Raw genomic sequence first — 13,553 nt, forward strand, 5'->3', positions numbered from 1 at the left:
AATAATAATAATAATTGTCATAAGGGTAATAATAATAATAATATATATTAATAATAAAATAGCATGACATAATAATAACAATAACAATGATAATGATGATAATAATAATAATACTAATAATAATAAGGGTAATAATAATAATAATAATAATAATAATAATAATAATAATACTAATAATAATAATAATTGTAACAAAGTAGCATGATGGGGGGGTCCGTGTTTCTAAGTGTGGGGGGGTCCGTGTTTCTAAGTGGGGATGTTTCTAAGTGGGGGTGGGTCCGTGTTTCTAAGTGGGGATGTTTCTAAGTGGGGGTGTTTCTAAGTGGCGGTGTTTCTAAGTGGGGGTATTTCTAAGTGGGGACCTGTCCCCAAGACGGCCTCGGGGCTGACCTGAGAACGTGCGCACCTGACGCACAAAACACAGGCCAAAAAACGTTTATGAATCCGACTGCAGGTGTAGGATTTGTCCTAAATGCCGGTAGGTACAAAATATGGTCGTAAATCCCTTTATGAATCGGGGCCAAATAATGTTGTGTACTGTAGCTATTTACTGAAAATATTTATCATTTTTTTATAATCCATCCATCGATTCTTCAAACGCTTATCCGGAGCCGGGTCGCGGGGGCAACAGATCCCGAGGCGTTCCCAGGCCAGTGTGGAGATGTAATCCCCCCATCTGGTCCTTGGTCTGCCCCGGGGTCTCCTTCCAGTGGGACGTGCAATTAATTAATTCATAATTAATTTATATATAATCTTCATAACATTTTTTAAAGTGATGCTGTAGTTATAGCAGTGACTGAGACAACAGACTGAAAAACAATGATGTATAACTGAATGTGCATGAGCGTGCATGCGTGTCTCCGTGTCTGCGTGCCCAGTCTGCCCACCTCAAGTCACCATTTGACCAATCTTGCCCAGACACCAAAATGAGTTTGACACCCCTGCCTTAGACAGTCACCAGACAGCTGGATGGAAGTGACAGGTGAGTCTTACACCTTTATCAGATTATTTGTCCATTGTCAACATGAGAAGATAAACCAGTGTTTGGATACTGAAATCATTGTTCTCTTCACAGATTCACCTTCCACCCCCCCTGACCCAACCTCTGAGTCTGCAGAACCCCCCCTCATGTATCTGCCCCATGCGATCATTCATGTACTGGTGCTCATTCCTTGGGTGGTGTCAACCATCCTCTACATCTCCATACTGAGACACAGAGCTAGAGCTAGAGGTGAGACAATGTGTTATATAAACTATATAAACACACACCTTAACCTGGGACCCATACTGCTACTCATAAAGAGACAGGATTAGAGGTAAATCTACATGCCACGCCCACCGTCTTTCTGGGTCCTAGGATATTGGATCTAGGATCTAGGATCTAGGAACTGGGTGGGCAACTTTGATGATGGAGAGGGCCGCTAAATTTCCACATTCACTCCAGGACAGCATGTCATCCGGTACGTTCAGATATACACACTGAGAATCTGCTAAGTTTTCAGAGAGCTCTGGTGGTGACGTTGTAGTGTGCACTGAGTTCAGTTGAATTACGAATGGTTAGTAAAAACAACACACCTTGCCTGCATAGTATTATTGCTTTGCGCCTCCTTGCCTGCTGTCTGTATTGTCCCTCAGTGCTTCCTATACCTGCTCCATGCACTGGCCGCCAGGGTGCCAGGGGGTTTACTGGAGGCAATGACTGGCAGTAGCACTCGTCTTGCCTCGTTTTGCATGCATTTAGCCTCGTCTAGTAGGCATTTAGCAATGACTTCTTCCACCATAGTTTTTTTCACTAGTGTTTGGAGTCAGCGCACTGGACAACGCTGCTGCTGAGTTGTTGGTTTTTTTGACATCCTAAATTGGTAAAACAGAGATTTCTGAATCGTATGACAGTGAGCTAGAACTTTTTTCTACCACTGTCAAATGTTATACTTACTGTACCAATACGGTTAATTTCATTTGTGATATATTTGTATTGAATTTCTACCCCTTAAAAGGGGATTTTGCTCTTAAATGAATAAATGAGTGTAATTTTCAGCACAACTAATTGACATGAAATTCTCTAAATAAATATACAGTATTTTCCCTAATGTAAAGTGGAAGATTACTGAGCTAGACCAAAGTGATTTACTGTAGAGAAGTTTTATAAACCAAAATGTTTGGTTTTATATGTCATGCAGATGTCAGCATTGTCAGCAAATTGCATAATTATACACGTGCATGTTCACACATGGACAGCTGGTCCAGCCCGCAGGAAGTAGAATTTTACCCACAGTCCGGCCCGTGACCTAACATTGAGTTTGACACCTCTGATCTAGGATCTGTAATTTATATTATATTCTTGTCTATTAATCTTATATTTATAATCCTTTGTGTTAACATTATTGGTGAATAAACGAAGGTGATAGTTCAGCTGCCTGTCACTCAGTCCACTGTCTTACAGGTTTAGTTAGCGTGTGTGTGTGTGTGTGTGTGTGTGTGTGTGTGTGTGTGTGTGTGTGTGTGTGTGTGTGTGTGTGTGCGTGCGTGCGTGCGTGCGTGCGTCTGTGTGTGTGCAAGCCAGACAGAGAGAGAGAGAGTTTACAGGAAATCTTTTCAATTTGCTTCTATTTTTAATCCGCTTCTATTTTCAATCCTTTAAATTTTACATCTCTACTCATTATTAATCATTATAAACTAAAGTAAATGTTTCAAGACCTTGCATGATCAATGTAAATAGTATTGAATGAATGAATATATATATATATTTTAATTGATTTGTACTGTATGTTTACTGTACATATTTATTGTTTTTAAACTGGTTTTATGATGTTCTGCATAGTAGTGTATATTGAATACAATTGTATTGAATACAAAGGACCCCAATGGAAACAAGCCAATGGCTTTCTTGGGTTTTTTAATTCCTATTAGCTGACCTTGTACTTTACTTCCATGTGCTTTTTTCTGCAAACTTCTAATAAAGTATTCAATCAATCAAAAATCTGTAAGCTTCCTGCTTCTGTCTATGAAAGACATTCATTGCATGTACTGTAGAAGGAAAATTGTAATTGTAATAATTGTACATAATTGGAAAACCTATCGATTTATATTGTTGCTGTCATGGAGGGTTTTTGTTGTGGTTGCTCTTGCTTCTCTTTTTATTATTATATGAACTGATTTTAAGATTTTAAACTGTAAAATGTCATTTTAAGGATTGTTTGAACTATCTCTGCCCACCAAGGGACTGCTGTTGGAAATGGTCTTCAGCTCTGAATTTAAACCAGTTCAGTAGAAACAGTGGTTCTCAAATATTTTCATGTCAAGGCCCAAATGAATATGTATTTGGCCACTGACCCATTTGAAACGATTTTTTGCCAGGGCCCCATTTCACAATTCTTTCAATATATTTTGAAAATATGTGTCGCATGGGCTTGTAGGTAGTCTATTTATGAATAGTCTAAGTATAAAATAGGGTTTAAGTTGTCAAACAGATTTTGATGCTAGTAACATATTTTCCTGCGGACCCCCTGGAGCCCCTTCAAGGACCCCTGGGGGTCCCCGGACCCCACTTTGAGAACCACTGATATACCGTATTATGTGTACAGTGTGTACATGTTCTTGTTTCTCTGTGTTTCTTACAAATAAACTAATAAGTAAACTAAAAGTAGACTGCAGTGCAGAAGGAAAGCACACACACGCACGCATGTCAAAAAGCATGCCATCTTTTTAATGAAGACTGAACATTTGTTTATGCAAATACAATTACTGTATTTGTTTGCAGATGTTTTAACATGATCTACATTTATATCTGTTTTAATAACAAAGGCAGTGCCAACAATGGACTGAGTTGAGACTGCAAGGAATAAAATCCTTTGTTGTTACTTTTGGGTCAATGTATTAATTTCTTACCCGTGTAATAAGCGGGATAATCATTGTGGAGAAGGTCATTATTGAGAAATAAACCCTTTAAGCGTGATCAGGGTCTAATCATCCTGTCAGGGTTTATTTCTCAATAATGACATATTGATTATGCCTCATTATAAAGCATCCATGAAAACTAAAGTACCGCCCTACAGACAGTAAACAAGTATAACAGGTATCAAACAGCCTACAGTACATGCATTCCTCCATATGACAAAGGAACAGGACATCATGGCGATCTCATCTTTTTCATTCCAAGTCAGTCTCAGTGCTCTGAACTCATGGATGTGGATTCATTTCCATATTTCCCTGCTATTATGGACCAGCTGCTACACATCTGTTACAGGTAACTTTAAATTATACAGTGACATATAACTTATAAAAGCTATTTACATCTGAGTTACCAATAGAGAAGGGAGTGGCAGAAAAAGCTGTGCAGGGCTGCGGGGAGTCAAGATATATGTTGATGTTTTCATATATTATTTAACCAACCAGTAGTTGTATTTGACTTTTTTTGTGACGGGCAGCGGTCTAATCGTGCATGTCCTTGTCCCTTTTATGCCCAGGGCTAGACACCAGGATTCTCACCTCCCTCGGGTCATTGCCAAAGCGCACGCCCAGTTTGATATCTGTCGGCTCTCGAGATATGTGATACAGAAACTAGCTTTCAGTCAACATGTGCTCAGTCAACAATGCTCTTTTACTATGCTGTATTTTATTAGGTTATGCTATTGTGAATGTAAGGCACTTTGGGTCAACTTCTGTTGTTTTTAAATGTGCTATATAAATAAAGGTGACTTGACTTGACATAGGACCTGCATGGGTTATATTGGCCCTTTACAGGTATTTCAACAGGTAAATTGCAGTGTGCCCAGAGTGGGCTATGATCTATGAAATATAACCCTCAGGAATTAAGATAATTAAATCATAATTAATGGGGTATATTGGCCCAACAGGCATTGACCTAAAGTGCTTTCCAATCAAGCATGACCAACAACAACATGATAGCCATATAAAAGCAAAATTAAAAAGTAACTCACAGTAAAACTGATACAAAAACATTCACATTGTCAAATGAAATCGAGTAATTTTGAGGCAGAAAAAAAACTTCCATTCACTAGTTTATCATTTTATGACAATCACTTTTGAGCACAACACCTGTCCATTTAGGTTTTTTCTTTATCAAGCAGTGTGCAGCCTTTCCTGGGGAATTCTTTACTGTATGTTGTATTGATGTGTGTTTGCTTTAATTATGTACTTTAAAGAGTAGAAAGGCTGTTTTCGGTAATTGTAAGCATTCCATGCACACAATAATGTCAATACAGCAAATATCATTGGATATGTAACAACAAAACAAAATAAACTGTTATTATAAACTTGAGAGGACCAGGGAACACTCTCCTGTCCCAACAGTTGCTCGAGTACAATGTCCAACTGAGAGTTTTATCTTCTCAGTGTTCCTCTCTGTATGAGATCAAATACAGCTGTAGTCAATGGTAAATCACAGAGTCCATGTTCATCTGTGTCTACTCTCCACCCATTGAATCCTACAGCTCACCGTCACATATCACACTATCACTATACTAACACCATGTTGTTTTGTTTTAGGAGACCTCACACTATCACTTCGCCCCATTTGGAACCACTCACTTCGCTGTATAGCTCCGAGATGAGGTCCCACATTCTCGGGTGCCTGTAGGAGGCGACACCGGCAAATATTCTCCACTATGCATGATTCTTACCCTTTTCCGCACATTGTATCCAAAAAGTAAAGGTCGCCCCCCCCTGCTCTCAGATGTTTACATTTTTAGTGGCCAAGAAAATCTAAGCGTTTAAATCGCTTATTTAGTCAACCCCCGTCCACATGCGCAGTACTGCTCCCGTAAGATTGCATTGGGAAAACATGCCACAGGCTGACTAAAAAAGCGATTTAAACGCTTGTTTCAACCCGTCGGTCAGATTTTCTTGAGCGCTAAAATTAAAACATCTGAGAGCAGGGGGCCGACCTTTACTTTTTGGATAGGTTGTGCGGAAAAGGGTAAGAATCATGCAGTGGAAACTATTCGCTGTGTTGCCTCCTACAGGCACCCAAGAATGTGGAACCTCATCTCGGAGCTATACAGCGGAGGGAGAGGTTCCGATTTTAGCTAACTATCACTATACTAAAACCATTTTATTTTGTTTTGTCCTACAAATCACACTATCACTAAACTAAAACCATTTTGTTTTGTTTGAAGGACAACCTCAGGTGATCGGGTCCTCTCTGCCTGTGCTGGCCATACTGGGAGATGATGTGATCCTTCCTTGTCACATTGAACCTTCTGTCAATGTGGCCAAGGGGACAGTGGAGTGGACCAGACCTGACCTGAAGCCAGAATATGTGCACATGCTCCAACATGGAGTTGTGCAACCTGATGTTCTGAACCCGCTGTACAAAAAGAGGACGTCCCTGTTCCAAGACGAGCTTCCTGCTGGAAACATCTCACTGAAGCTGTCCAGGGTGCAGCGCTCAGACGAGGGGAAGTTCAAGTGTTTTTTTCCGACCCTGCGCAGCAGCAGTTTGATCCAGCTGCTTGTTGGTAAGATTATGGTCAATATATGGATTTAAAACAACAAGCAAGGAAAGAACAGGACTCAATAGCTTTAAAAACTTAAAAACTTATTGTTGAGCAAGACTTTTCAAATTCAACTGTTGAACTATTGAACTGCTACAGTAGCCAGGGTTCCATTTGTAAAACAAACAAAAGTAAACCTTATACTTCAGTGTACAATGAATAGCAAAAAACAAGTTCTCAACGTGATGCATCGTGACTCGTTGTGAGCTTGTAGATCAGCTATTTTCGCAATTTAAAAGGATATATTTTGAAAATGTTTGAAGATTTGCCCAAAATAGGGATGCCAAGGTGGTTAAATGTAATTGCTAAATTTTGATACGATCAAACATAAATATCAAACATATCCAACAGTCCCCAGTCCCCACCCTCCTTGACAGATAGATAGATAGATAGATAGATAGATAGATAGATAGATAGATAGATAGATAGATAGATAGATAGATAGATAGATAGATAGATAGATAGATAGATAGATAGATAGATAATCAATCATGTTTATTTGTTGTTGCAGGGGCTGTGTCTCAGCCAGTGATCTCAGTAATTGATTCAAAAGACGATGACTTGTCTTTGACATGTGATTCTGGGTGCTGGTTTCCACAACCTGAGGTGTCTTGGCTGGACAGTGAGGGAAACAACCTCACTGCTGAATCCTCAGTGACAGACACACCTTCTCAACACTGTTATGCTGTCCAGAGCGATGTGACAGTGAGGGGAACAGGACATGTGACCTGCAGAGTTCATCTACCACGCTTCAACCACACTGTTGAGACACACTATGACATACCAGGTAATGAATGTTTCCATTGCTCTTTAATGAAGTAGACCCCCTGCTGATTTCTTAATCCTGCTGCCTGCGTTCTCCCGTTTTTTTTATAGCTGTGTTTATTATTATAGCACCATGTTCGCATTACAAAAGGCGTACAGCATTTTGGTGCTTTCCTTACCCTTTCTCCCTTCCCCTTCCCTCCCATCATTCCCAAGGTCTGTCCGCCCGTAGGCACAAATTTATGATAACAATGATATTCATGGCAATGATAGCCACAGTACTACTAATTATGAATATTTAAATTAAAAAAGACAAAAATCAGACAACATACTAACAAACATTTTAGAACAAAGATCAAAACAAGTAAAGTTTTACATGCATAAAAAGAAACAAAATAAATGAATAAAGATATACATAGTCAGGCCAGGCGTCATCCCCATGGCAGCTTGTGATGGACATTTGCATTAATATTTCATTTTTGCCACGGACATGCAAAATAATTATCGTACCAAAAACACAGTGGCCTAGCCCTACCATACTGCATTTTAAGTCTGGCTACCATAGAAGGTTTATAGAACAATATTTTGTCATTCTAGCTGTTTTGAGAATAGAGATATTAGGCCTACCTGAGAAATATCCTTAGATTCCACATGAATATGAAGTGGCAGTGGCCTAGCCCTAAATGTGTTCTAATGGACTCCTAATGTGTCATATGGTCTATTCAAATGTGCTGCACATTTTAAAACAATAGTATGTCTGCATTAACTACTCAGCCACTTAACGACCAAAAACAAAATCCTAATTATTTTGGATAATGATTATTATCCAAAATATCAGTACATCAGTCTAATCAGTACAGACAGTGCTTCAATCGCAAAAGGGCCACTCAGCTGCAAAGGTGAGTGGGTGCGTATTTTCAAAGGACAGTGTTACTTGAGGACAGAAGGAGATCAAGTTCTACCAGCTAAACCATTGGTTTCTTGTGGCAAGGTAGCTTCAATAGTTGTGTTTCCATTAAGGTGATCAGGCATTCTCTGTTGATGAGAAGTCCAAGCTACATTTGATTTGTTTGGATTTGTTAGATTTGTCGAATGCTTCTCACAGAAACATCAAGGATAAAATGCCAATGGAACACTGGAACAAGGAAACTTGAGAGACAAAAACAATATGTAGGCCTACATGATGAGTGATTAATGAAGGGCATGCCAGTATTTTAATTGAATGCAGTGTCACAATAGTTCAATGCGAAGGCACCTAACTTTGATCAGAGGTGAGCTAACTTTTAGGTTGGAGGAGGTCCTAGGCTGTGGATGGAGGGTTACCATGGATTATGATTGTGGAGTGATATTATAGTTGTTATTGTCATTATTGGACACTTTGAAACACTGTCTCTCAACTAACGACAACCAGTTTCACTTGTCCAGTTCTGCCCTCCTTTGACCTGATAGCAAATAGATCCTTCTGCAGGGGTCATCAACTTGTCCGTACATGGACAAACATGTCCATGGCTCTTTTGTTTTTTTTTAAGTAAGAATTTAAGTAAGAACTATACTTATTCATTATAATGTAAAAACATTTTCTAAAATACACAATTGAATCTTAAAAAATTAGTTTGAATTATTTTGGTGACTCATAAAGTCGGGATGACATGCTCATTAAGGGCGGCTTCACACTGGGTCCGTTTGCATTCGAACCGTTCCCGAGAACGAATGGCCTCTACCAGCTGGCCTGCATTCACATTGGCCAAGATCCTTGCGCACCAGAGAACACTTGCATATATACCCCCGATCCTATAGGTGGCGGCATGCACATAGTGGTTCCCCTGTGGACACAGACGTCATCAACTATGCGGCAATGTATGGGCTGGTCACGCATAAATATAGGGTGGGGAGTGAGTCAACGCACTGAGCGCTCAGCGCAGTGAGCGCACAGAAGTCAAGGCACAGACTGCTGTGTTGTTGACGGACAACGGATGTACGCTTATGAGAAACAACACAAATAAAACCTGGTGAAACACTTGTGTGCATTAGCGCAAGATTAGGATACAGGAAACATTCAGTCTAAATGTCCAGTTTGCTAACCTTCACAACTACTACTACTTTTGTATTTGAAACTTTAAATTTCTCTAAATTTAAAGTTTTTCTCTAAAATTCTCTATTATAAACTTTCACGACAGCTTAAGTACAAAAATATATCATTTATGAAAAGGCAACTATAGTAGCCTATACAGTGAAGTCGGACTGAATGACTGAAACCTTGTATTGTGAATTGTACTTCCATGTACTGTTTCTCATGTCTCATGTCTAAATAAAGTACATCAATCCAACGTCTTTTCTTTTTTTACTCTCTTGGTGTGGGGATTCTGGCACATGTATGTATCTGTTATGAAAGAGAAATTGCATCATGAGTGAAACGGCTATAGTCCTATTGGGAAACCATAAACCTACGTAGGCCTACATCTAAATGAGTTACCATATTTACTTACAAATTTCAAATTACAAAGCCTTATAAGATATATATTTCTGGGATGCATAGTAGCTGAAACTCCACAAGATATCCACAAGATATACTGTATATATATATATATATATATATATATATATATATATATATATATATATATATATATATATATATATTATATATTGTTGCTGTCCTTATATGGCCGTGACACGGCCTCTCTTTCAATCTCTCGCGCTCTCATTCTTTTTCTGTATGTAATGTTTTATATAATAAAATAAAAAGTTTTATATATAAATATTGCAGGTTTTAGCGCATCATCCCGCGGGTTCATTTGGTCATTTAATGATGAAATTAACCCGCGGGATGATGCGGTACTAAATCTTTCATCATCCCGCGGGTTCATTTTATAATTTAATGATGAAATGGGATGCGGCGGGAGTAAATGTTAAATGAACCCGTGGGATGACGCGGGACAGAATGGGATTACATTTTTTCTTGCGGGAGGGAGCGGCGGTCAGTAATTAACTGCGGGATCCGGCCATGGTTGAACCCCTGTGGATTGATCTGCGACGTGTTTTTGTTGACTGTTTTTGTCGAGTTTATATACCGTCACCTATTACAAATAGCGGGCCACTTCCGTCTAACGGTACGCTTGCTTTCACATTGCAGCGTACCGTACCCAAATACGCATGATCCGGATCCGAGACTGTCTCCGGAGGTGGTTTCGGGAACGGAACGGTGATCCGTTTCGGGGAACGATACGCAACATTCACACTAGCGCGACACCTGCCAAGCGGTCTGGAGTGCGCACCCGAGACCATAATGTGAAGCCGCCCTAATATGTTGCAGGAGATTTGTGGTATTGTATGTTGTGATGCAATCATGTACGGGACATGTTGCATCATATGAGGACAACAAGACAACAAGATAACCTGAAAATGCCAAAACGTAATGTTGTTTTATGTCAGTTGAGAGAAAGTGTTTCAAAGTGTCTAGTAATACCAATAATAACCATAATAGCACTCCACAATCATAATCCATGGAAACCCTTGATCCACAGCCTCATTATCAGACCTCCTCCTCACCTCTGATCAAAGTTAGGCACCTTTGCTGCTTTGCATCAAACTATTGTGACACTGCATTCCTTTCAATCCTGCCATGCCCTTCATGAATCACTCATCGTGTACTGTACATACTGTAATTACCTGTTTTTGTCCAAAAGTTCATTGTAAAAGGTTTCGTGCAGATTCTTCAAAAATCCCTGGAGGAGTTTGATTTTAACTGCTTTTCATATAATTCAAAATGGTGGGAGATCTAAAGGTCAGAGGTCAAAAGTCAGACCGTGAAAGTTGTTAGCCATGAGGAGACGCATGTGTGTATTGAAGTTTCATGGCTGTAGGTCAAACAGGGCATAAGTTGTACCTGTTCAAAGATGGCATTTTCAATTGATTGCTATAGCGCCACCCTTTGGCCAATGGTTTTCTACCATATTGCCGAGTTTCGTAAAAAGCGTATGCACGGTTAGGCCAGAACTGCGAAAAACGGCGGAAGAAGAATAGGCTAATAGCGAAAGTGTAGAGATGCAATAAGGGTCCATGGCCCTTTGGCCATGGCCCCTTAATAATAATAACTAGATCATCTAGTTTTCCGTCGTCACATCAGCTTTCAGTCGTGGACCTCACATCTAGGCCCTAGATCTGAGGCCTGATCTCCAAACTTTCCTCTGTCATCCCTTCTAAGACACCACCGCTATTGCACCATTGTTTAAACCACCACTCGTCATAGTCTCCAAACATTTCCTCTGTCATCCCTTCTAAATAGTCAATTTCCTCCTCGTGCTTTAGTGGTGTGTGTAACAGATTCACATCATCATCCTCTCTATCCTTGCCCACATTGTATTGTTCAAGTACTTCCCTATTTACTTGGCTGGTGTCTTCTTGGCTCAAAGTTAAGACACCATCACTATTGTGTGTCCTTGAATAGTGTTATGTCTCTGTGGGCTGTCTATGGGCTTTCATCCCTTCTAAGACACCACCACTATTGCACCATTGTTTTCCTGACAACGCATCCACCAAGGGATCACTGTGATCTCCAAGCTTTCCGTCGCGGCCCTCACATCTAGGCCCTAGATCTGAGGCCTGATCTGAGGTTGGTCCAGACAGAGTCCAAAACTCATCAGATGTCAGGGTGTTCAAACTCTCCAAACTTTCCTCTGTCATCCCTTCTAAATAGTCAATTTCCTCCTCGTCCTTCAATGGTGTGGCTAACAGTCTGATACCATCATCATCCTCATCGTTGATCGATTTCAGTGGACTGGAACCTGAAGGTCCCCGCTTCTTTGAGTGTGTCCTTGAATAGTGTTCTGTCTCTGTGGGCTATGGGCTGTCATCTCTTCTGAATAGTAAATTTCCTTCTCGTCCTTTAATGATGTTCCTACAATATTGACATCATCGTTTGTTTTCGTGTCTATCTTGTGGGAAACAGTTTTGTTTCCGGTGGGAAACATTAATTTGCACCATCGTTCAAATGCTTCATTGTCCCATACCATTTTGACTGTCATCCCTTCTAAATAGTCAATTTCTAAGTTCATCTCCTTTTGCTTGATGAAGACGGTTCTTAATTTCATTATCTTGATCAAAGACAAAGATTTGTGAGAATTTGGGCATCTTTGTGCTGTCAGTGCAAGATTGCAGATGGAGTAATGTGGTACATCTGGCCACTCATCTTAAATGTCTTTGGTCCTTGTCCTTTGAACTCCACTATCTTACCAGTGACGTTCCTGGAAGCCATTGATACTAAACCATTATACTGCCTGATGTTGTCCATGAATTGCCTGGATTGGAGAGAGTCCCTGTCAAACAGAGATTGTAGTCTAGGAGGGGGGTCCATGATGGCTGTAGTTGGATCTTTCCATATTGGCAACAGTCACGGAAGGACTTCATACCGACAGGACCTTTTGATGTTTCCCAGGGGAACATGACAGCATGGCATGAATTGCAGACACTATCCATAGTTGGTGTGTGAAAGTCAACTCATTCTGTGGGTTGGTGTGCAGGTGTCCATGCTCTTCTGAAGTTTCTGTCCTTTTTTGTGGTCCTTTTACGTTTTACTCTCTTGCTTGTACAGCGTGTTGCGTTTAGATGTTTGTCATGAACTGACTCAAATCATGACAAAAGTGGGAGACGATTTAACTTAAAAGTTATTTTATTATAACTAAAACCAACAAACTTTACAAAAATATACAACTTGGTGTGAGTAGTCTGTGGTATCAGCAGTGTAATGCATGTATGGATGTGTGAAAGTGTAGTGTAGTGTATGTGCAAGTGCAAAAGCAACCAAACAAAACTGGTGCCTGGTAGGAGAGAGAGAGAAAAGAGCTTTGGCCAGCCTGTTTAAATACTCCAGGGATGAGTGGAGTCAGGTGTGTCTCATCCCATAGACCAGGGGTGTCAAACTCGCGGCCCGCGGGCATTTTGCGGCCCGCGGAAAGGTCCAGTGCGGCCCGCGAAATACTTTTCAAAATAGTGAATTGATACTACCTCTAACAGACATTGAGTCGGAGTTTGTTGCCTTGCTGAGCGTCCAAGCAGCTCTCCCCCCTCCCCCACTGGCTGCAGCAAGTACCTCTGATGGCCCGGTAGTCAGCCAACATTCCACAGCCAGCTGTGGACTGTTCTGGCTGATTGGCTCGTTAACAGTCTATTCAAGTCGAGTAGTAATGGCTAGTTGTCTGTCTGTCTGTCTGTCTGTCTGTCTGTCTGTCTGTCTGTCTCACACACACACACACACACACACACACACACACACAC

General features: G+C 40.4%; 2 protein-coding genes and 1 long non-coding RNA gene across 3 annotated transcripts in view; 2 read left to right on the plus strand and 1 right to left on the minus strand.

Annotated features, from left to right (window-relative positions):
- LOC308093280 (uncharacterized protein) overlaps nucleotides 1-13,553 on the plus strand; it is a 131,798-nt gene that overhangs the window by 102,330 nt on the left and 15,915 nt on the right. The window lies entirely within an intron of this gene.
- The window catches only part of LOC308093283, a 97,088-nt gene that overhangs the window by 66,807 nt on the left and 16,728 nt on the right, over nucleotides 1-13,553 (minus strand). The gene's annotated exons all lie outside the window — the stretch shown is intronic.
- LOC308092816 (uncharacterized protein) overlaps nucleotides 1-13,553 on the plus strand; it is a gene marked incomplete at its 3' end in the record, with an annotated part of 71,713 nt that overhangs the window by 43,838 nt on the left and 14,322 nt on the right. Inside the window, exons 2-3 of the mRNA XM_080438912.1 lie at nucleotides 6,138-6,479; nucleotides 7,027-7,302. Coding sequence (XP_080295038.1) covers nucleotides 6,138-6,479; nucleotides 7,027-7,302 — 618 coding nt within the window. The remainder of the gene's footprint in view (nucleotides 1-6,137; nucleotides 6,480-7,026; nucleotides 7,303-13,553) is intronic.

Source organism: Gymnoscopelus braueri (assembly GCF_963280865.1).
Source record: "Gymnoscopelus braueri genome assembly, chromosome: 10".
NCBI classification, from domain to species: Eukaryota; Metazoa; Chordata; class Actinopteri; order Myctophiformes; family Myctophidae; genus Gymnoscopelus; species Gymnoscopelus braueri.